Source organism: Rhipicephalus microplus, unplaced genomic scaffold (genome assembly GCF_043290135.1).
Source record: "Rhipicephalus microplus isolate Deutch F79 unplaced genomic scaffold, USDA_Rmic scaffold_15, whole genome shotgun sequence".
NCBI classification, from domain to species: Eukaryota; Metazoa; Arthropoda; class Arachnida; order Ixodida; family Ixodidae; genus Rhipicephalus; species Rhipicephalus microplus.
In genome coordinates, this window is record NW_027464588.1 from 6,534,326 (window position 1) to 6,557,952 (window position 23,627).

General features: G+C 44.6%; 1 protein-coding gene across 1 annotated transcript in view; it reads right to left on the reverse strand.

Annotated features, from left to right (window-relative positions):
* Positions 1 to 20,510, reverse strand: part of LOC142784741 (glutamate receptor ionotropic, kainate 3-like) — a 54,711-nt gene extending 34,201 nt beyond the window's left edge. Inside the window, exon 1 of the mRNA XM_075883240.1 lies at positions 19,090 to 20,510. Coding sequence (XP_075739355.1) covers positions 19,090 to 19,240 — 151 coding nt within the window. The 5' untranslated portion in view covers positions 19,241 to 20,510. The remainder of the gene's footprint in view (positions 1 to 19,089) is intronic.
* Between the last annotated feature and the right edge of the window lie 3,117 nt (positions 20,511 to 23,627).

Below are 23,627 nucleotides of genomic sequence, written 5' to 3' on the forward strand. Positions count from 1 at the left end.
CGAACATCGTGGCGTGGCCTTACGCGTAGTCGATGATTGCGTCACGTTGCCACCTCGCAGTAGTATCTTCGTGCTTGTTGAGTGTTCACGGGAGCAGTCGATTACAGGCATCGCCGAAAGTAACCTGACGTTATTGCTTGATAGGGAAGTGGCAATTGCTCGAAGCCTCATTCAACTCCGAAATGGCCAGACTATGGTTTTAGTTTCGAACTTCAGTGGTGAACACAGGCATTTTGCGGAACGCACCACCATAGCTTACTTGGAGGCATTGGATGATTTGGACGTTTTCCCTTTGATTAGGACGATCTCGACTGAGAACAGCTGCGATACTGACGTGACTAGTCGCCTCAACGCCAATCGCCAGTTGGAAGAACCTAAGAGGGCAAGGCTCCTCAGTCTCCTCTCATTCTTTAGTGACTAGTTTGCCACTACTTCGAAAGCCCGACAGATTCCTCTAATGAAGCACAGAATTATCACTGAGCCCAACGTGCAACCCGTGCGCCAACATGCTTACCGTGTGTCGCAGAAGGAGCAAGATGCTATCCGTCATCAAGTGAAACAAATGCTCGACGACGACGTAATTCAACCATCGACTACTCCTTGGGCGTCACCAGTTGTTCTGGTTAAAAAGAAAGATGGTTCATTACGATTCTGCGTCGACTACCGCAAACTGAACAAGATAACGAAAAAAGACGTATATCCTCTTCCTCGTATTGATGACTCCTTGGATCGCCTGCGACACGCCCGTTACTTCTCTTCGATTGATCTCCGTAGCGGATGTTGGCAGATTGAAGTAGATGAACGGGACCGAGAAAAAACAGCGTTTATTACACCGGACAGTCTCTATGAATTTAAAGTACTCCCTTTTGGCCTGTGCTCCACTTCAGCTACGTTCCAACGAATGACCGACACAGTTTTATGTGGCTTGAAGTGGTACTCTTGTTTAGTGTATTTAGACGACGTAGTCGTTTTTTCTACGACTTTTGAACAGCACATTGAGCGGCTTGAGGCGGTTCATCTGGCTATTCGCACTGCCGGCCTCTCTCCAAAACCGGAAAAGTGTTGTTTTGGATATGAGGAACTGAAATTCCTTGGCCAAATTGTCAGCAGCAGTGGTGTTCGCCAAGATCCTGATAAGGCTATGGCAGTTGCGTGGTTCCCGATACGGAAAACAAAGCATGATGTATGCCGCTTTCTGGGACTTTGTGCTTATTACCGCCGCTTCGTGCCGAACGTTTCGAAAATCGCCGACCCTCTACAACAACTTGTCAAGGATGACGTCGCCGTCGTCTGGGGCCCCAAACAATCCGGCGCTTTCCGCGACCTTCAACAACGCCTACAAGGGTGCACGTTAAAGAACCCCTGGTGGTCTAAATTTCCGGAGCCCTCCACTACGGCGTCTCTCATAATCATATAGTGGTTTTGGGACGTTAAACCCCACATATAAATCAATCAATCAATCAACAACGCCTACAAACGCCACCGATCCTAGGTCACTTCGACACCGAAGCAGACACAGAAGTCCGCATTGACGCGAGCAACTTTGGCCTCGGAGCTATTCTCGTGCAATATCAAGATGGCGTGGAACGCGTCATCGCCTACGCTAGCCGCACGTTGTCATCTGCGGAGAATAACTACTCGACGACTGAAAAAGAATGTCTGGCGGTTGTATGGGCCATAACGAAATTCAGGCCCTACTTGTACGGACGCCCCTTCTGAATCGTCAGTGACCACCACTCTCTCTGCTGGCTAGCGAATCTGAAAGATCCTTCGGGCCGTCTCGCAAGATGGAGCCTTCGGTTACAAGAATTCGATATAACGATGGTTTATAAGTCTGGTCAGAAACACACCGACGCTGACTGTTTTTCCCGCACACCCGTCGAGGTCGCTGAAGAAGACAATGATGAAGACTTCAGCTGCCTTGCTGTTCTCGCATCATTAAACGTGGCTGAGCAGCAAAGCGAAGACAGAATTACAACCACTGATCGAATACCTTGAAGGACGTCGCCCGCAACCCCCCCGTCAGTTCGTGCGTGATCTGTCATCTTTCTGTCTACGCCAAAACATTCTCTACAAGCGCAACTTTCATTCAACGAAAACTGTTTATCTCCTCGTCGTTCCTGCTGCTCTGCGCGATGATATTTTGCGTGCTTGTCACGACGAGCCATCGTCAGGGCAGCTTGGCTTCGCGCGTACACTGGCGCGGATCAAAGACAAATACCACTGGCGGAAACTTACGAAAACCGTCCGGCAGTACGTCAAGACATGCACAGCCTGTCAGCGCCGCAAAACTCCAACGACGAAACCAGCCGGTCTTCTTCGGCCTTTGCGACCCCCTCATGCACCTTTTGAAAAGGTCGGGATGAATCTAGTCGGCCCATTTCCGAAGTCTACGGCTGGTAACCGCTGGATAGTGGTTGCCACCGACTACTTGACCAGATACTGCGAAACACAAGCCGCCCAGCGAGCAACTGCTTCCGAGGTGTCTGACTTTTTCATCAAGAACATCGTTCTCCGCCATGGTGCTCCCGCTGTCGTCATCACAGATCGTGGTACTGCTTTTACGGCACAGTTGCTCCGACAGATCCTGTTGCTGAGCGGCACGACGCACCGAAGAGCAACTGCGTACCACCCGCAGACTAACGGGTTAACCGAACGCCTTAACAAAACGATTGCAGATATGCTTTCGATGTATGTCGCCAAGGATCAGAAGAATTGGGATGAAATCCTCCCGTATATAGCACTTGCCTACAATACGGCTTTGCAGGAAACCACCGGCTTTGCTCCTTCTCGTCTGGTTTATGGCCGTGAAGTCACCACAGTGCTTGACACCATGCTGCAACCAACTCTGCCGGACACGATTACCCCGGACGCAGATGTATTTTTTTAGCATGCCGAAGACGCCCAACACCTGGCACGCTTTCGCATTTTATCGCGGCAAAATCAAGATGCTCGCCAATACAACACCCACCACAGAGCAGCAATATACGAACCCGGTGACCTAGTCTGGGTTTTGACTCCTACACGTCAACGGGGACGCTCAGAAAAATTGTTATGTCGGTACTTCGGACCCTACCGAGTTCTTCATCGCCTCGGTGAAGTGAACTACGAAGTTATCCAAGCCGACACGTCACACCGTTCTCGCAGACCACGCTCCTCGGATGTGGTTCACGTTTCCAGGATGACGCCGTACTATTCGCGTTGACTGCAAGTCAAGAACCTTGTGATGTGGCAATAGCCTTCAAGACAATTGTGCATTACTTTCTTGCTTCTTTATTTTTCATCTCGTCCTTTTTCTTTTCAAAGGACACATACATTTCTGACTACCTTTCGTTTTTTTAGGAGCCGTGGCATTCATACGATGCTTCTTTTTTTTTCTCTTTGGGGAGAGGGTAATGCCACGCTGTGTTGGGGGGAGAAGTTGAGAGCGAAGAAGTGAATGGCAGCTGTGGCTGAGTAAACAGTCCTCCACTTCGAGTTCCTGCATATCGTTTCCTCTCGCGACAATATATATATATATATATATATATATATATATATATGGGAAAGAAGCGTGTACTTAAGGGTTCATTTTATAGTGGTTGACACAATAATAAAGATACTTAGCAGAATTGTAGGCAAGGAAAGTATAAGGGGAAATATTCGACCTAATTGTAATGTGACTGTGAAAAAAGAAAAGTGGGTGAAAAGATAACGTGTCATGGACAGGAACCAACGCCTGACCACGGCAAGTTATATTTTCACTCATTTTTAGTTCTTAAGTTTTACACTAGAATGTGGTGTGATAACTTCCCCTATGCTTTCCTTGGCAATATTGTCTGTTATATATATATAATCTCAAGTACATCCTTTTTCATTCTCAATTTTACAAGAGAAGTACAGAGAAAAGGATTTGAAAGGGATTTCTTTCTGATCATAATCTGTGGCGACGTAAATATTCGAACTCGTTCAACAATAGCCATCTGTGGTTTCATATATATATATATATATATATATATATATATATATATATATATATATATATATATATATATATATATATATATATATATATATATATATATACAGTATGTAGAAAGGGAGGCAGGTTAATTGGAAAACAAATATCTCGTTTGCTATCATGCACTAGAGAAGGGGAGACAGAAAAGTAAAGAAAACGAACTGAGCGAAAAAAGAAGGGAAGCAGAAACCACGAAATTAATATAAAAGATGCCGTACTGGAGGGCTCTCCATATTTTGAATATCTCGTGTTCTTTAACGTGGACTGACACTACACAAAACACAGGCCTCCATGATTTCACCTCCATCTAATGCGACCGCCACCGCTGGGGTGGACCCCGTGACCTTTGGGTCAGCACCAGAGCAGCACACCCACGGTTAGACCGAGGCGGACAGCGGGTGCACGCTCACAAATTACAATTCTTCATCCAGCAGGGACAATGAATGCGAGCTTGCCTAATCGCTATTAAACTTTGCTATTTTGCCGGCTTCTTGTGTTATTCTGGTTAGTTTAAGAGCGAAAGCTGTTATGAGATCAAAACTGAGGTCATGCGCAGTCATCCGCCACCTGTCACCGTTGTCGGTGTCAATAACAAAAAAACGTAGCACAAAAAACATTGTGGGGCTCGAATCCGGGTTCTCAGCGTGCCAGGCCAGTATTCTTCCACTGAGCTAGGCTGTTTTTTTTTCTTTATTGCCTTGCATATCAAGACTGTTCACATTTGACATATTGACACATTTGTCAAAAAGAAGTGCTTCACAAAATACAACCACAGAATTCATTAAGGTACCGTCAGCTCTTAGCTGACTATTGATAAAAACTTGGACATTCGTAACGATCGCTCAATGAGCCCCACCCATTTTCGTACATCCTTTTGGCCCTTCAGCACTTCAAAAAAATGGCACACAGATTCGCAAAACTATTGGCGCACAGATAGCGCTTCTGCATGCGCGTTTTCAAAGGCACATCAGGTTTTCCTTATAGTGTGGAGGCTCAGAAGCATGATTAGATCATAAGGTACACCTGCCTCGTTTTTAACCGAAAGAAAACGAATGTCGTGTGGACTGAACGGTATTCCTTTTTTCAAGGTTCTTTGCAATAATTTCCAGAAAAATACCCCACTCCAGCAATCTATAAACACGTGTTCAATCGATTCCTGCTTATAACACAAGTGACAATTTGTACTCCATGGAACGAATTTTCCCTTATTCTGCAACCACGTTTTAACTGGTAAGGTTTCACACAGTTTTTAACACGTATCGAAACATACTGTCCTGGGCCTGCACAATATAGCTGATGGTACAATGGTACAGGCAGTAAAACAACGACAAGGTCTTTATGCAATTTTTACGTGGTACTTCAGCCAAATACTCTAACGAAAATCTCACCGAAAAAAAGTGGAAAGACGAAACAACTTCCTTTAAATACCCTTGTATTGGTCCTTGCGTATTTGATGACGATACGAGAAATCCCGGCAACACTGTGGATAACCTTAGTTGTGTAACAGTTCTCAAAAAAGGGTCATCTACATTACGCAGAAAAAAAAACGATTGACAAGTTGGCTTGTGTACAAATGAACTAATCCGTTCTCTAACTTTTCTGAAAAGGTTTGTGCGGCTTGATCTTTTCCGGACATAGCTCCAAATGAAAACTGCAAATGGTCTGTGTATTTTCTGTACACTTATTCTACTGCAGTGCAACGCTGCATTACGGACCACAGCTTGCTCACAAGAAACAAGTTGCAGGTTGTGGCCCGTGCGAATATCGAAATAACCCAGCCTTTCCGTTTTTCCACATCATTGCGCAATGCCTATGTTTCTTTTTTCCAGTACGGTTCACTGTCGTGATAAAACTCCAGCGGAACTTCTAAATACCTCACCGGTGTTTCCTGACATTTTATGTTTAGAAATACTCTTGGCGTGACGTCCCATTCCCCATGCCAGGAGCCAAGGCACTTATCCCAGTTCACGGTGCTACCACTCACCTGGCAAAAAGTTTTCACGGCATTTACAGCATGCATTATACTCTCATAAATTGTACAGAAAATTACAATGTCGTCTGCGTATGCAAGGAGGCTAACCTCAGCTTTATGCAATTTAAAGCAGCTTATTGCAGTGTTATAATTACACTTAAACAGAAAGGTTCAATAAAAAATAGTGATAGCGATAGTGGGCACACCTGTCTCAATGACCGCAGCACAGGTATACGCTCACCCGCAGTTTTATTTATTGCCAATCTGATCGTGCATCCAGTGTAAGCCATGCGCACTCTGTCGCTAATCAAACTGCCTACGTTAATGTGCTCAAGTAATGAAAGGAGCAAGTCGTGCGGCACGCGATCAAATGCCTTTTCGAGGTCAATTTGAAGCATGGCAACATTGAGATGCATAGCGTCCCGACTTTCTAGAATTGATCGTGCTATGTTTATGTTGGTCATTATTTTTCTTCCCTTTATGCCACAAGTTTGGTGGGACCCAACTAGTTTTATCATAACTGTCTGGAGTCTTTTGGCCAATATTTTCATCAATATTGTATAGTCAACAATAGTTAGGCTTATAGGTCTATATGAAGTCACACTTCTTAACTTCACGGGATCTTCTGTTTTAGGTATTAAGACCGTGTGGGCTGAGAAGAACGATGGTGGAAGTTGTTTACAATTAAAAGCCTCGTTAAGTACCTCCCTCGAAATACCTGGAATTACGTGTTTTAATTCCTTGTATACTGCAGCACTCAGGCCATCAGGTCCTGGAGACTTACCATTGTTTAACTAGTCAATTGCTTTTTTAACTTCTTGCTCTGTTATAGGCAATTCTGAATTTTCCTTCCTTTCTTCATCAAGTCTTCGCATTATTGAAATGAAATCACTATTAAAACGACCTGCATGTACATTGGTTGGTGTGAATAATTCTTTGCAATATTCAAAAAACGCACCGGCTATTACTTTTTTCGGATGGTACCTTGTTCCTTTATATTCTATTTCTCTTATTTCACTTTTACAGGCATGTCTCTTCTCAGCTCCAAGAGCTCGTTTTCTTGGCATCTCTCCGGCTACCAAGTTTTCTGGTCGAGCTAGAATCAATGCTCCACAATAACGTTCTTGGTCTATCAACTCTAGCTTTTGTTTAGTTCTGTTTATCTCCTCTGAAGATGTTCCCGCCTGAGTACATTCTTCCGCTACTAACTGTGGCAAGTTTTCACGCAAGCGCACTTCAAGTACTTGTTCAGCATTTCTCAGGGTACTGGCTCTCTCAAGAGCTTTCAGTTTATTGGTCTGTTTAAATAGTTCTCACTTATGTCCCGAGGATTCAAGTGTTCTATTTGCCAAGTCCTCTATGCCATCTAGAAAAATGCTATTAAACTCTTCATCCTTTAATAGCTTTACATTAAATTTCCAGAGGTTCCAAGAGAATTGTTCGTTATATCCACTAAGAATGAAACCTAACAATCATCACTAAACGTAACAGGTGTAACCCTGTAATCATCACACGAAGGAATGATTACAGAAGACACATATACTCTGTCAAGTCTAGGATGGCTTGAACGCTCAAAGTGGGTAAACGTAACTCTTTTTTCACTGCAAAGACATTCACCCACGTTCTCTAGCTAAGCCTTCATCACCATATCGATTAGAACGGCATTGCTTGAATCTCTGTATGGCCTGAAACTTGATTTATATATACTCGAACAAACACGGTTGAAATGCCCGGCCAAAACTAGCTTACGTTCACATTTCAAATACACATCAACTTTTCGAGAGAAAAAAAACTCCTTTCTATCTTAAATCACAGTGGGTGCGCACACAGATTACTCTCCATTTTTCTCTTGGTAAGGATGAATATGATAAAACGACCCGCCTTGCAGGTAGAGAAAGACTGCAATTTCGCCTTAAGGCTCTGCTGAACTAACAAGAGGCGCCCCGTAGATGTACCCACCACGTGACAAACGCACACATCGAACAGTCTCGTGAAAGGCAGTACCATTCGCTCAGCGTGCTCTTCACTCTCTACTTTAGTTTCCTGTACAGCGACGATGTCTAGTGCTTGTTCTATAATCAGGCGGTAAAGCTGGTTTGCCGCCGTTCGGCAGAAAGTCCACGTACATTTAGCATCGCCAATCTAATCGTCGCCATCGTGATGAGAAAAAGCCGAGCGAACGACGATTACCTTACGAACACCTAACCCACTGCCCGGCCGACGATCAAGGCGTCGTCCCATCGCCGCCGCATGAAAACGGCGACGAACGCAGGCGGCCAGCACCCCGAGACTTTTTGGAGCCAGCCACTCGCCACTGCCCTTGATCTTCCTGGGTCGGACGCTGCTGGGACACCGCGTCTCCCTCATTCAGGCGTCGCATTACTGGCGTAGTTTCGACTACATCCAAGTCCGAAGTAGCGTCGGGGCCGATGACTGGTTCAGGCTTGTGTTGGGTTTCCGTCCGAGTCAAACGCCGTTGCGTTGGAGTGTGCATAACCGTATTGTCATCTGTGTCTTGCTTAGGTGTCTCTCTCTCGCTGGTCGCCACTGCATGAGACGCCTCCACCGCTGACTCCGACGCCGCGGCCCTCTCTGCTTCCTCTTCATTCATAAACAATTCATTGTGGTCGGCATTTGTTGCTCGACTTGCTGCACTGGCGTAATAACGAGTACAGTTCGCCTGCTCATGCCCAAAAGCGCGACAACCAGCGCACCTGGGCACCCTGCAGTTGCGACGAATGTGTCTAGTGTTCCGGTAATGCAGGCACAGCAGCGCTCTTCCTGGCACGACCACCACTGCCGTGCCGCTCCCGAGACGCATCTAGTGGGGTATGCGATACGTAGTAACGCCTTCCTTAAGTAATAGCCGAACGAATCTTGTATTTGACTCAACTCTTTCGAAGTCTTCGTCTCTCCACTTGTCACTGATGGCTTCTTTCACTTCGCCGTACTCCCGGAAAGCACGCCGTACAGTCTTTGCGTTGACGTCAAAGGCTACCCAATGCAAATTGAGATGAACCTCTCGCCTCTATGGGTCGACGATAGCGCAGGGCCAGTCTTTTATGGAGGGTAGGCCAGCGTCCAGAAAGAAGTGTCTTCTTAGCCTCATCTGTCGTCAAGTTAAGAAGCCAGACATGTGACATCGGATACGCTTCTATGCCACTCACCTCTTGAATGATGCCTAGTTCCTTGAGCGGCTTTCGGCAGTCAATAATCCCGTACGGACGTGCTGCGATGTCACAGTGCAGAACCAACGTGCGTCTGAGTCTTTCTCCTGAGGGCAGTGGTGGCAGAATCAAACGGTAGTCCTTAGGAAGTGATGTGCACGAGACACCACGGCCAGGGCGGCCGCTGCCACAGATCTTGACAAACCTGCCATCCTACGTCCGCACGTGTCGGTGACCAGAAGCAGAATGGCACTGAGTTACGCTGGTGCTTGTGACACGTTGGTAAACTTGCCTTAGGCAGACTTTATGTCGGGAAAGCAATCACGTTAATACGACTTGTAAAGCATTTTAAAACAGCGAGAGAACAACCAGTCGTCGCACAACGCGAACAGTGTAACGAGTTGAACGTTCAATGCTCCAACCCATGACTAAAGCTTGTTCTCGTTGCCTTACTAACGGTGGCACAAAACCACTAATTTATATTCGTCGTCAGCTGCTGCATGGACAATTCGCACAAAATTCCTTGCAAGTGTTTAGCGGATACTGCGCTTCTCAGAAGAATGACGAAAAATAGCATACCGAATGCCAGCCTACTACCCAGAAGTTTGTTAATGATGCCCTAGTGGGTATCAAGCAATTGTGCTTGCAACAGTTATCCGATGAGTGTTTTCAAAAGGCTCCTGAAAGCCATTTTTTAACTTTCGCTGTGACTACGCTGCGCCTTCCACTCAGACATGGCGTTTCTTTATGGTTGGTCGATTCTCACAAAACTCGGGCTCACGAACAAAGTTTGCAGAGCACCTTTATGGTTGGTCAATTCTCACAAAACTCAGGCTCACCAACAAAGTTTGCAGAGCACCACGAGTCACGAATCGTTATTGTTGCCTGCAATGTTGCAGCGCTCTCATTACCTGTCGACAGCGCACCACCTGTGCGACGTATTGTATTTCTCTAGAAATTTGAAGCTGATACACCTCTCTACAGTTCAGGAACTAGGCTCCATGCCTTATCTTGCAAGCAGGCCTCTTGTGAAGGGCTTCACTGCTGAATCTCAAAATTTATTTAGGTTCCAATAGGCGGAGAAGCCTACCTGCACATTAGCACGTGACACGACTCGTTTTGTGTTATGAGAGATTTTGTCTATCTACGGCACCACGGCGGCCTTGTTTCGTCCAAGATCAACGTTGAAACTATGACCTTGATGAGCGCACATCTTGTGCACTTTGCGCATGTTTTCTTAAAATAAGAATGACGAAAGATGGTACTTTTCTGCGCATTACATTTGGGTGCAGCGCGTGAGCGTATATTTGTGATTCGGGCGAAATGAACAGTTTTGTTGAAAGTTAGCACACATGCTATGTTTTCCGTTTTCGTCGTTCGTCGTTCTGTTTATCTGCACAAAATTTGGCCTGTGGCAGTTGCCTAACTGGTATCAAAATGTATGCGAGCCCTATGCCAACTCTGCATGGAGACATTTTTGCAGCTAGAGTAAACACACACACACACACACACACACACACACACACACGCACACACACACACACAAACAAACACACACACACACACGCACACACACACACACACACGCACACACACGCACGCACACGCACGCACACGCGCGCACACACACACACGTACTGAGTGTGTATATGCTGTATAGCCTGCACTCGAAAACGGGAAATGAACTAAATAGCTTTCCATGGTTGTACCCTTTTCAGCGATTGAAATGGGTTACTATATCCTTTAAGACTATATCCTTTAAAAGGACTGTGTGCTGGGATCTGTGCTCAAACGTGCGCAATTTTTATAGCCAATTTTCGCTGAAGCGTGAAATATTTTTTGGTGGGATCATTAGCAGTTTTTTTGAAAGTTGTATTCATGTTGTTATCTGTTCAGCCCATTTAAACAACGACCACTCTCTGCATGAACAAATGAAGTATAATGATTCAGTCGCACTGCACTGAACGACGCTCTCTTATTTCAATAAGTAAATAACTCAGTTTGAGAGAAATTTGGAAGGTTTTCTGAATTACACCACGTCGAATGCACAAATGTATTTCAAAAATCGTAAATGAAGATGTACGTGCTCACTCGCGGCACGTAAAAGACGGTGGTACGCAGGGAGAGTGTACTGAAGTAAAAGTTAGGAATACTATTTTTTTTCATGCAGAGTGGAGGCATATACCGTGATGTTATCATTCGATCGTTGTTTGAAAGTTGAAAGTTGACAGCAACGTGAAAAGCGCGAGGCACGACAAGACGGTGCAGTGACAGGGAGCGCGATATATGAGGGCTGGCGCACCGAGTGACGTCGCCAAGAAATCGTGGTTACGTGTGGCCTCTCACGTGGGACAGAGAGAATTTGTACTCTGTGCACCGTTTTCTTGAGGCACTCCATTTTCCAGCTTTCTTTGTCGACGCACCGTTCCGGCGAGACCATGGCCTCATTTCTACACAGAATGGTGGTGGCAAAAACCATAGTTATTTTTTGAGTGTGCCACTTTCACGGGCGTATACCGAAAACATCGCTGTCGTCAGAGATATATCCACCCTTTATTTTTCATGAAATATATGCGCAAAAAATCCAAGTCATCTCTACAAACTAAGTGTTGATGAGTGGGGCGAAACTTCAACGCTTATCGGCGAAATCGTGAAACATTCGCCCCACACATCTTTTAAATACGTGGTACGTTGTAATAGGGTGACTGTATGTATACAATCTTTATTATTTAAACATTGATGCATTTATATACAGAAGACGAGTAGATAAGAGGAGATGGTGGTGTGGTTATTAAGGAACCACAAGCGGTCGCATACCTTTCAAATGTGGCAGAGTGAGTGGTCTAGGAAGTCGCGCCTGAAGCACGCGTCGGCTCCTCCAGACTGGTAACGATTCCTTCAGGCGCCTGGCCGCTGCATCCCACGCCCGTTCCGCTTCCATGTTTGCTTGTCGCCGCTTTCCTCTGTCATCGGCCTCGCGAGCTCTTAGTTCAGGTCCACTTGCCGTAGCTTATGTGGCGCCTCTGCTTCACTGGCTCTCAGAGCCAGGTAGACTCGCGGATGCATCCTCTTCGCTTCGGCCTTCCGGGATCTCCCCGCAGCGTCTTGGCGGCGAGCAGGCGTTGCTGCTGCCTTGCGAACTCGTGGCGCTCATTCGCCTCTGGGTGATGAATAGCTAACGAGTATGCCAAGTGTGCAGTGGAGTATGTGGAGCCGGGAAGCGTGAGTTTGCGCCACGCCGCATAGTGAAAGGAAAGCGAAGAAGAGGCCCTTGCAATGTGAGCTACCCAGCTCAATGTGTGGCGGCCGTCACGTGCTTTTCCAGGGGGGCTGTGGAATTAGTGGGGCACGCCGCCGTCTGGTGTCGTCTGCAGCACCATGCGTATGACCGCCCTGTTGATAGTGGCTGGGGTACTGAATGTGCATTTTTGTGCAGCTGTTGCACTTCAAGGTTGGTGCAATGTGTGAGAAGCCTACATTGAGCCTTGGTCTTCACGGTTGCGACTTTAGAATATATCGCTTGAGGTCGAAAGCGGTTTTTAACACAGCTCAAGACCACCTCTTCGAAAATGGTTAGAACCACAGTCTTGTTTTATTGCGGAACTGTGATGTTGCCTGCCTCAACGAAGGAAGCGTAGGATTCCTTGACGAGAACGGTAACGTCCACCGCTCCTAACACGAGAGGTGGTGGTGAGTCATTCTTGTGTATGACGGTCAAAACTATTAGAAAAGCAGCATTGGCAACCCACTGTTCTCTACCCATGGCTAGAGGAGCTTAGCCCACAAAATTCAATGCATGCTGTCTTAAAAGTTGTCATGTTTCAAGTAGTAACGTGGTTAATGACTACTTTGTCCACAAATATCACAAAATCAGAACACACTATGACAAGCACAAGTTCTGGGGACTCGCTCGCTGGATTTCGCGCCGACCGGTTGTGCGACCGGTGGCGTAGGGCGAGCCAGTCGGCCAGAGCGCAGCTATGGCCGACTGGCTTGCCCTACGCCATCTCCTGACGCCGACAAGTGCTCTCGCTGAGTGGTGCCTCGTCCTCGGACTCCTGTGACCGTGTTCATCTTTCTTATTTTCTCCTTCCTTTTGAGTGTCACTCTCCCAGCACGACGCTCTCTCCTTCCTCTTATCTCAATCTCTTTACCTTTTAATACCATCCTTTTAATTCTTCTTTACTCCCTTTCCTTGTGACCAACTGTTGAAATTTTGCACATTATGCAGACACTTACGGGGCTCACTTTTATCTTCTTTTCTCTCTTTTAAGAATCGATTACACAAGTTGTGTGTTCCTTTACTGTGTGTTTGTTATATTCACGGCCAAATTATGTCATGAAGCAAGTGCCAACGAGGCCAACAATCAGTCTAGTAACGTGGTGTTGCATACTTTCTCGCTTGGCTCACTAGTTCTACATCAAATACGAGCTGCATTTTCTCCGTAGTGAGAAGCGTGACTTTGTAATTCCACCTTCTGGAGTATCAAATTTATGCCTCTACAGTGGAACAAGAAAAATTTTCTGTTGTGTTTTACAGCAGAAAGATCTTACCTTTCAGTCCGCGCAGCGAAGGTTATTCACCGCACAAGTTCTGGTATCATCTGATTCTATGGACCAATTTAACGTAAATAAAAACGTTATAGCAATCAAATGTAAGGAAAAAATTGAAGGTAACTAATTTATGTGCACTTCGTGATAGCTTAACATTGTTGAAACCATATTGAGCTTCAATTTCCGAAAATTTCCGTCCGCACACTGGTGCACTTAAAAAAAATTTTCGACAATGAACACAAATCACGTGCTTCAACTCGCCGTCTTCCCTCCACAACAATGACTTTTTTCTAACCTCATCTTTATAGTGGTGCCACATTTCAAGTACGAATGTGTAATGGGGTTCCTGCTTGCTTCGTAAGCTACAACCACGGCTTCATGGCATTCTACTAACGCACCTCATCGTCTATAACGCAGTTTCAATACTTGATCTATGCTTTGATTTCAAAAACAACTCTACCATCCGAGTGCGATTTCATGTAAACAATTACCTTTGAGTAGGAGATCGTTTCAGCGTGAAAACAGGCCTCAAGTCGTCATGCGATCCGAAGTTCTTGTGCATTTCATACAGTTTCGTCTTCAAATGAGCTCGCTGTGAGAACGCTGTGCTTGTCTTTAATCGGCGAGACAGGGACTTTCGAAAGCGTACGCGCGCTCGCATTGAGCCACAGACTGGCGCGTCTTCTTTCTACGGAGTGACCACAGCGATTGACGAGGGCTCTTTTGGTGCCCGTGTCGCAGTCTCTGCCACTACTGAAAGTGCCGCAAATGACTTGGCGAGAGCAGAATGCCGGAGACTTGTTTTCGGCAGGGCGGCCTACACTGTGGCACTATCAGATTTCGGTTTTAATTAAAGGCAGTTGCAAAGAGCCTCCCTGCGTGTGGTGTTCATTAGCCGCACCGAGACATTTTACATCAGAAGAAAACGAAAGTTTGTTTGCGCAGAAAGGAGGGTGAGATTTCCCCGAATATGCCGAAACTCACAGGCTAAGAGTATTAAACCGCTTCGAAGAGATAGCAGTAGAAAAAACAATCTGCGTGCTTGAGTTGTTGAATCAGCTCATTAGAAGCTAAAGGCTAAGCTTTTATTCCTTGACTTAGAACATCTGAGTCTAGAATAAAATAACTGCGAAGGCAGCATATATTGTCCTTTTGAGAGTTCGTTTAGCAATGACGTACTGAGCACTGCCGTTGGTACATAAGTGTACTCTTTCTTAATCGATAACAACGATGCGATGGTATACTTACCAAAACTACCCACAAATGCAGTGATAGATATATAATTCGTGCGCATGCGAGAAAGCATGGTACCATAATATCCGACATGTTGAGTTGAGCGTTATTCACTGTATAGCGCCTTGGGTAAATCTGAAATAGCTGGAAAATATGCACGTGTTCCGTGGCGATTTGTGAAGTACGATATAATATTACATACTGTCCTCTACCTTAAGTATAGAAATAAAAAAATTTACAATAAAAATCAAGCTCTCTGGTGACTTTAGTTGTGGCAACTATAAATATTTTTTTCTCGAGCACAGGTCGAAACAACGTGTGCGGCCGTGACAAGACCTTGATTAACGGCCTCGCAATGGCGAAGACGAAATATGTACTTCAAAGACTACAGAGTGCAATATTGTGGGGAATGATTATGATGCCTTTGCCTTCGTATTTCAGCAGTAGTTCTTGTCTTCGTTAGCGCAAACCTATTTTTCGTGGGAAAAAGGAACTCCGCCAAACAAACAATAAAAATGAAAATTAACTATGGATCGCTATCTATAAAGCAGCGTGAGGCAATATTCTCTTGACTTGAAGGGAACATGACCCATGACATTTAATGTAATGAAAACTTAAATTATATTGCATTATTTTGATGAACAAGAAACTTAAGTGGCGACAATATTTTCATCCTCATGAAGAGTTCGCAGTAGCTTGCATACTGCCCTTATTTACACAAGAACTGGATTGGTTTGTGATTCTGAATACATATATATATATATATATATATATATATATATATATATATATATATATATATATATATATATATAGCATGCATGCATCACATGGCTGCGCCAAGTCAAAAAATCAATTTACTTATTTGATATATCTGCCTGTTTATCCTACACTTTTTTATACGCGCGAGTTTATATCGGAAGGATAGAGCTGGGACACAGACAGTGCTCGCTTAGAATTCTACAACGCTTGCAATGCGTATGTGCACTCCAGCTGACAGGTGGAAATCTTTGCAATCAAACATAAAGCAATAGATCAACGTATAAGTCTTCCCATACGAAAAAAAAAGCTGTTTCGAGGACATAAGGAAGCCCGTCACAGTGAGGAACAATAAGCTAAAACGACTTGGTTTTAGCAAGGAATCGCTGGCGGTGTATCTTTCTGCTTGTGAGCTGCTGCAAATAGCTGGACTCCCGAGGACGCTCTCGAAAAAGTGGCACTTCCGGAAGCCTCTTTTTTACATACGGCGCTTTAGGCGTCTGTTTAGATATTTATTTTGTTCGTCCACTGTCGCATAATTCTGGTAGGGCATGACACGCAAACAATATTTTCTCTCATCCCCGCTTGCACCGAATAATGCCAGTCACAAGTGTCAAACGTGGAGCTCGATAGATTTATGAAACAAGTGGTGGCAACAGGAAACATTTTGTCAAAACAGGCCTTCCTATGTATCATACCGGAAATGCGGGCTTGGTTTCGCAATACATCGTTACAAATGATTCTTTAAGCACGGAGAGCTCTGTGCTGATCACAATGAAGTTGAAGAAGTGGATGCTTGCGCTTCTGTAAGTAACAAGTTCCGCACATTGAGGCTTTGGCTCTTGCACACAGACACACAAAGGCCGTGGCAGCTGCAAATCGTTATGATGAATAATGCTGATTTCTTATACGGCCTCGGTAAGCCCTTATAAGGAAGGACTAAATCCACGTATATGGGCACCATTCTCACAAGTCCCAGCCCTGGTAAGTCAATACGTGACACCTAGACCTTGTTCCTTAAGTGGCTGCCTTTAGCTACTTTTCAAATGCGAAGCATTTTTTAGTGAACTTCGGCGACTTTGAGCGTATCTATCTATCTATCTATCTATCTATCTATCTATCTATCTATCTATCTATCTATCTATCTATCTATCTATCTATTTATCTATATATCTATCTATCTATCTATCTATCTATCTATCTATCTATCTATTTAGGCCTTATTTTTGGGTGCTCTCTTGGTCACCCCCTTTACTTGGCGTGAGCCTATATTAGCATGGGATGGTAAGATGGTTTGACGACTATGACGTGCTGGTCAAAACATGAATAATGTCACAATCGTGTCACGTGCGTCGCCAAACACTTCCCGCTAGACAGTGGCACATACCTACGGGCAGGTCTGGGCCGCTGGTACGCGGGTATGTGCCATAGGTGATTTATACTTAGTATTTACCCGGGAAGGAAGAGAACACACATAGGCAGTGTTAAAGCATGAACGTTCAGAAATACCCGACCTCGGTAGAGTGGATCCGACGAATGCAAAGAATAAATGTCAGGGTCCCAGCTGCAATCAAACCCAAGAATTCTGCGTTGTAATGAAGCATTTTACCACAATGTTATGCCAGGTGTCGGAATTACTTTGGAAATAGACGCTGATTTTCATGAAACGTCAATAGTGGTTTCAGTCTGCCTACCCAATTTTAAAAACATTACAAATGTACTCCTTTATTACAGACGTCACGTCGGGTTAACATGAATTGTGATTAGTTGTCATGCGCTGAAGTTCGTTTATGTAGCTGCGTCCAGGGCTATAGCATCCTCGGGAGCGTAGGCGCTTCATGTCAGCTTCTGGTGTTGCTAATGTTCCAGTTGGCATCATTGCGCAAGCGTAAACACCTGGTCACATAAAGATCTGCAACTCTTCAACATACACCTGTGTTTGCAACATATGTACATATATTTAGCGTCATTTCATGACGTTTTGCTCGACAGAAAATTTGCAACGTCGTCACGTTCCCTCCGCATGCTTCGCATAAACGATTCTCAGGTACGTGGCACACGCCGAATTTTATTCTGGCGGTGAGTTTTATTACAAAATACACAAGCGAACCTTTTCATAATGTACAGCTTGCCTCTTAGTTGTGTAGAGCACTTTATTTATTGTGTAAATTTGCTTAATTTCAGTCTTTTTTGAGATTGTGAAATGCTGGTGCACAGCACCACTGATTCGCAGGCAATGTTTATTCTTTACATTTTACATAAGACAACCCATTGCACAAAGTTCATACTAAAGTCCGGTTCACAAAGAGAATATTTTGATATTCAGCAGGAAAAAAACTTTTTTGTGTGTTATCTGCTGCATGCCACTACTCTTACTCTACTGCATTATAAAGGAGCTATCAGAGAGTTCATTTCAATTCACGGAGTCAAACTTTATGCCGCCGTTCACTCATCGCACACCGCATAAAGGAAGGCATTTTAGATTTTATGTGTAATCATTTGTCTCAGTGTGGCTTGCACTGTACATCAAGAAATACGGAACATTTTAGATTGACCGTGTACACGTGAACTGACGTTTTCTTGCTGAACTTGTGATTGTGCACTCGTGTGCATATAACGTGTTTGAACTGTGATGTTCTTTCACAGCGTGTATTCTACTGTATTGAACTTTGTGCCCTTACTTTTTTTTACTTGATATTCTGTCTTTTAAGCGAGAAGGAGTAGCCGATACCACAATAATTGCACCATTTCAATAATAAAGAAAGGTTTTTAGGTAGAGTCATAAAAGACATTTGCTTCGAAGCACCTTGTTGTCATTGCTTAGCCACTGAAAATTGTGCCATTCAGTTGGTCTAATTGATTGTCGCATCAAGGAAAGTTCACAAGCTTAAAATATAAGTTCTGCAGGTTCTACAGCAGCGAATATTACAAGTTAACGCTCAACATCTCACTTAAATAGTGCATTGATAGCATTGTTCTCGTCCCGCATCGGTGCACTGCCACCATTGATGACTATTATGAACCGACAGTATCTTAGGCTATCTAAAATTGTGTGATCACCTTTTTTGTATACTAGCTAACGGTCAAGTGTAATAAATCAGTATATTTATTCTTCGCTACTTCACATCAATTGCACCATTTAAAGTTTTTTTTACAGAACCCCCCTTCACATTCCCCACTTCATTACTTTGATGTTCTTTACTGAACTTCGCCATCGGTTCAATGCATTTTTGCTGTTGTATGTTTATGACAAATCACCTAGTCCCTCTGATAAGCAGAAAGTTGATAGTGACTCCGCTAACAACTTTTCCTACATCCTGTTACCAGCAGAAAGAGGAAAATGACAAAAACATTACCAGAACATGGAGAACGCAAAGCGTGCTTTGTCAAAACAATTAACTCACCAATTCGGATGACATCGGGTAGCGCTGCGCTCGTGTAGCTTCCTTTTGGGAGTGTGGTAGCTAAGGCTGCGATGAAAAATGTCAGGCGCTGCCACCGCCGCTCACTCGGGGCCACTAACCGTCCCACGTCACGTCGATGAAGCCGAGCCATGCGTCCGCCGCCGTGTCCCGCGTATCAGCGTGAAGGGCAGTTCCTCAGAAGTATCGTGCAGGTCTTCATCACCACCCTCAGCTTAGCGCCCGTTGATACACAACGATGAAAGACGAGACTCGAATATAATCAGTGAGCTTAGGATGTGTGAGAAAAGCGCTGCTAAAATGATTTTTGTTCGCTGTACCGTAGTCGAGATGCGGTGCCTGAACTTCCCAGATTGAAGAGAAATATCGGCGAGATCAAAGGACCTACCACTGCACAAAGACAGGCGTTCTGGATTAAAATCCTTCCCAAAGGTACGCGTTCACGTTTTCAACAGTTGCCTCCTGTAGGATTGAAAAGAAAGACGTGCTTATCAATTTTTTGGTTACCGTGTGCAGAAAGCTTAACGAATTCGAGCGTTGATCTCAATCCTAATAACCATGTCTTTAATGTAGAGAATGTAGTCTGCTCCAAATAAGACATGCTCAGTGATTATCTTACTTTTTAAATTAGGGAATGTACACATAGAGCTTATAATTGTTCGAAATACCAAGGAATTTGTGACTTTTCGGCTCCCTTTTTTGTTTTGCAAATTCATTTTCCCTACCTTCGTGACATCTTTTTTTTTTGGAAAGTAGAAGTATACTAGGAAAGAATTCCTGCAAGTTTCACAGACGGTGTTCTTCAAACATATAGCAGTTCTGCTTGCTCTAAAGATGCTGGAAACTCCAAAATCAAAGTTGCCTTAAATGAAGGGAAAACTTGACACACAGATACAGCGTAACATATGAATGTCCCTAGTCAACTTTGCCTCTTGTGCCTTCCTGTCATGCGGTCTTCAGTAAATCAGATTACGTGTTGTTTCTCAACGCTTTCGGCGAAACCTATAATTGCGATCACTTAATCTAACAGAAATGCACTACCGCTAACTTTCACACCACTGTATCGTGCACTCACGAGCGAAAACGTTCCACTTGTCACCGCTGGTTACTGTTACATCACGTGATTCCAATCAAACGAAGTCAAACTGTTGCAAGCTTCCTGAATTCATGTTGTTGCTGAGCGTCCTTGCAGAATGCCTTCTGAAGGAGTAACACTGTTCGGGATAGATGGACGATCCGATATGCTTGCTATCGAGAGCGAATCCAGTTGGAAGAAACAGCGAGCACGTAGCGCAACCACTCCTGTTATTTCTCCAGCTGTAATAACTGGCGACGACTGAACGACGTTTTCCCGACTTCCGACGCTCCCTTGTTTGCGCACCAACGACGTCCCGCGAATGCAGCCGCACGCCGACTAAGCGCTCCGCATCTCGTCGTTGCAGAGTGGGTGTCGCGAGCACACCTTTTTCGGGAAGAGTGAGGGACGGATGGAGAGGTGTGGAGAGGAAGAGGGTCGAGAGGTCTGCGAGTGCCACTTGGGGAGAAACCGATCTCGAAAGAGATAGGGATATGGATGGAAAGACGGATAGACAAGCAGGAAAGGTCACGGAATATCTTAATACAAAAAAAAGATCCACTAAAGGGCAATGCTAGCTATGGCATCGCTTCGCTCGCACGCGTTTGCGCGTCGCGCTTCTGCACGGTGCTTTCTGTGCCGCCACCTACAGAGTTTGCCGAAAACCTTCATTTCAGACGATGCGAAACCCGCGGATTTCAAATCACCTCTCTAGCTCTCCATCATCTGTGAGCTTCGTAGAGGGTAAGCTATCATTCAAAGGCAGCTTACGTGGCCGCCATTATCTCCACACCCTTTGTATCTGCAAAACTGTACAGGTGCCAGTCTGAGAGCCCAGTGTTCATCGCAATACGCATTTATGCGTCATCTCATCAATTTTGCAAGGAATGCACGTGAGCGTGTGTTTGGGCATAAGCGTGCACAAACGCTAACTGGAGGTGGCCGCCCTCCTTTGTCCTTAAAAAAGGGGACGGGAGTGAGCTGTGATGAAAAGAATTCCCACGGTTCTGTGTATGTGGGCACGTGTGTGCGTGTGTGCGTGTGTCTGAGCACGCACGTATCTGCTCGTGCATGTGTGAACATGTGTGTGAGTGCTTGTGCGTGTGTGTTACTTCAATGGTAGTAATAAATAGTTTGCACCAAGATGAATTGATGAAAAATTGGGAAATTGGGGGACCCTTAAACTTCGCCCTTAAGAGTTGAACCCGATAGTGAAATCCGACCCCTAGTGCGACCTTTAACCACAAAGTGCATACTTATTATTTTGTTTACACACATACACACACACAAACACACACACACACATGCACACACACACACGCACGCTCACGTACGCACACGCACACACACACACACACACACAAGCACGAACGCACAAAAACGCGTGCGCACGCAAGCGTGACGTATCTATAGTATTGCAGTGACTGTGCAGTTTGGCCACTTCCCTATGCTAGGACGGCGCTCTGCTGTAATAGAGACACGTTTTTCACAATGTCTTACATGTGGTACGTAGACACACACACACACGCGCGTGGGCGCGTGAAAGGTACATACAGGTTTTTGATCTGAAACAAGAATCACATTGCCTCTAAGATACACACCACGCGCTCGCCATTTCAGAGGCCATAAGGAGTCTCACAATGCCTCACAGAGGGCAGCGCATTATCTAGGGTTTGCTGTTCCCTTGACCAACACCTCTGAAAAGGCATGATGTGTTTTCCGCCAGATGGACATAAATGTCCATTTTTATGGTTGTTTCAAAGTTATTGTGTGTTTTAGTGGTGAGGCGATGGCTGCAATATTTTGGCGTTTGTGGACGTAGTTTGATAGCCTCCCAAATGCGTCAATAAATCGCCCAACAGGCTCGTTTTCGTCGGGACACCTGTCAAATGAAATGCAGCTAGGAGACTGTTTCCATCCACTACATGGCATTTATGTAGTGTGTTTTTTTCTTTAAGCAGCTGCAAGTAACATTATGGCTTTGTCGGAGGACACCTGCTTGCCACGCGAACGGCCCGAATTAAATTATCAATGAGACCAAAAATTTTATTCTTTATTCTATTTGCTTATTTCTTTATTGTTCTCTCACGGACGATTTTTCGCTCACAACCAACGTAGACGACGCCGACTGCGGAATTTCTGCGACACTAGCTCTCTAAAGCTATCGCGTTAAAAACCAATGGGGTATTATCTCACTTGCTGCGTCAAAAGTGGAGTAAGCTCCCATGCTTGAACAAGCTTTTATCATCACCTGCGTCCCAAAACAACCTTTCGCAATAAAACTACACGACCCATTTCACACTGTTTGCGAAGGAAAAAAGATATTGTAGCAATATTTACGGAATCAACCATATCATAATGAAAAAGAACACAGGTATGAGCATGTTGGAGGTGGGTTGATAATGAATATGGGTTATATAACGTGAACTATACCATGGTTCTAGAAACATAATTCAGTAGTTTGAGAAATACCGGAAACCCCGATAGAATATACTAAAACACTCAATACCTTTGAAAACCAATTACTCAAAAATAATGTACTCCCAGTGCGCACTTTTTCGTGACGTTTCATAGGGCAAAAATAGCTGCAGTTTGCGAAAGATTAAAAAAATAGACCCTAAGAGATAGTAATGTTTTAACCTGACAGTGTCGAAGAACTTGTTTTGCATAAATTCAAGAGTCCGTGACAATGCCGGCGCCATTGCTTCTGAGTGCGGAATTCCCGCCTTGTCCGGGCCCGAAAAATCGCGAAAGGGACAAATAAAAAAATAATAAATATCTAGGGTTCAAGTGAGATTCAAACCCTTGCCGTCTACGCGGCAAGCAGGTGTTCTGCAGTATAGCCACGTTATTGCTCGAAACTGCTTCCTGAAAAAAAGCCCTACATTTGTGTACTATAGAAGAAATAGATACTTGACACTTGATATATTACTGCATCATATGTTGCGAGGTAGAAGTATACAAAAACACCAGGCTACTAAAAGTATGAATTGCGCAACGGTAGAGTGTATTAAAAGCCCACACATTCATTTTATTTTATTGCCGTGCCCACGTGTGTGCCTGAGTATTCATTATGATTCCTTATTTTCAAGCAAGCTTTCACTTTATGGTGATGTCGAAGGGAATCCGGGCCCCTCTCTCGAGGAATTGTTCCAATCGTTAGTAATTGGCCAGCAGGCAATTAGAAAAGACATTGCTTCTTTGAAAGAGCAACTTGAATTCACAGACAAAGCTGTACAATGCTTTGAAAAGCGACTAAGCAACTTGGAATGTAGCATGGTTGAACTAAAAGCGAGAAATTGTGAACACGAGGGAGTAAATGCGGCTGTGAATGCAGAGCAAAAATAACTCAATGTTCAACAGGAAAAATTTGTCGATCTAGAAAACCGCAGTCACCGCTCGAATTCGATTGTTCTTTGAATTCCGGACGAGCCGAATGAAACTG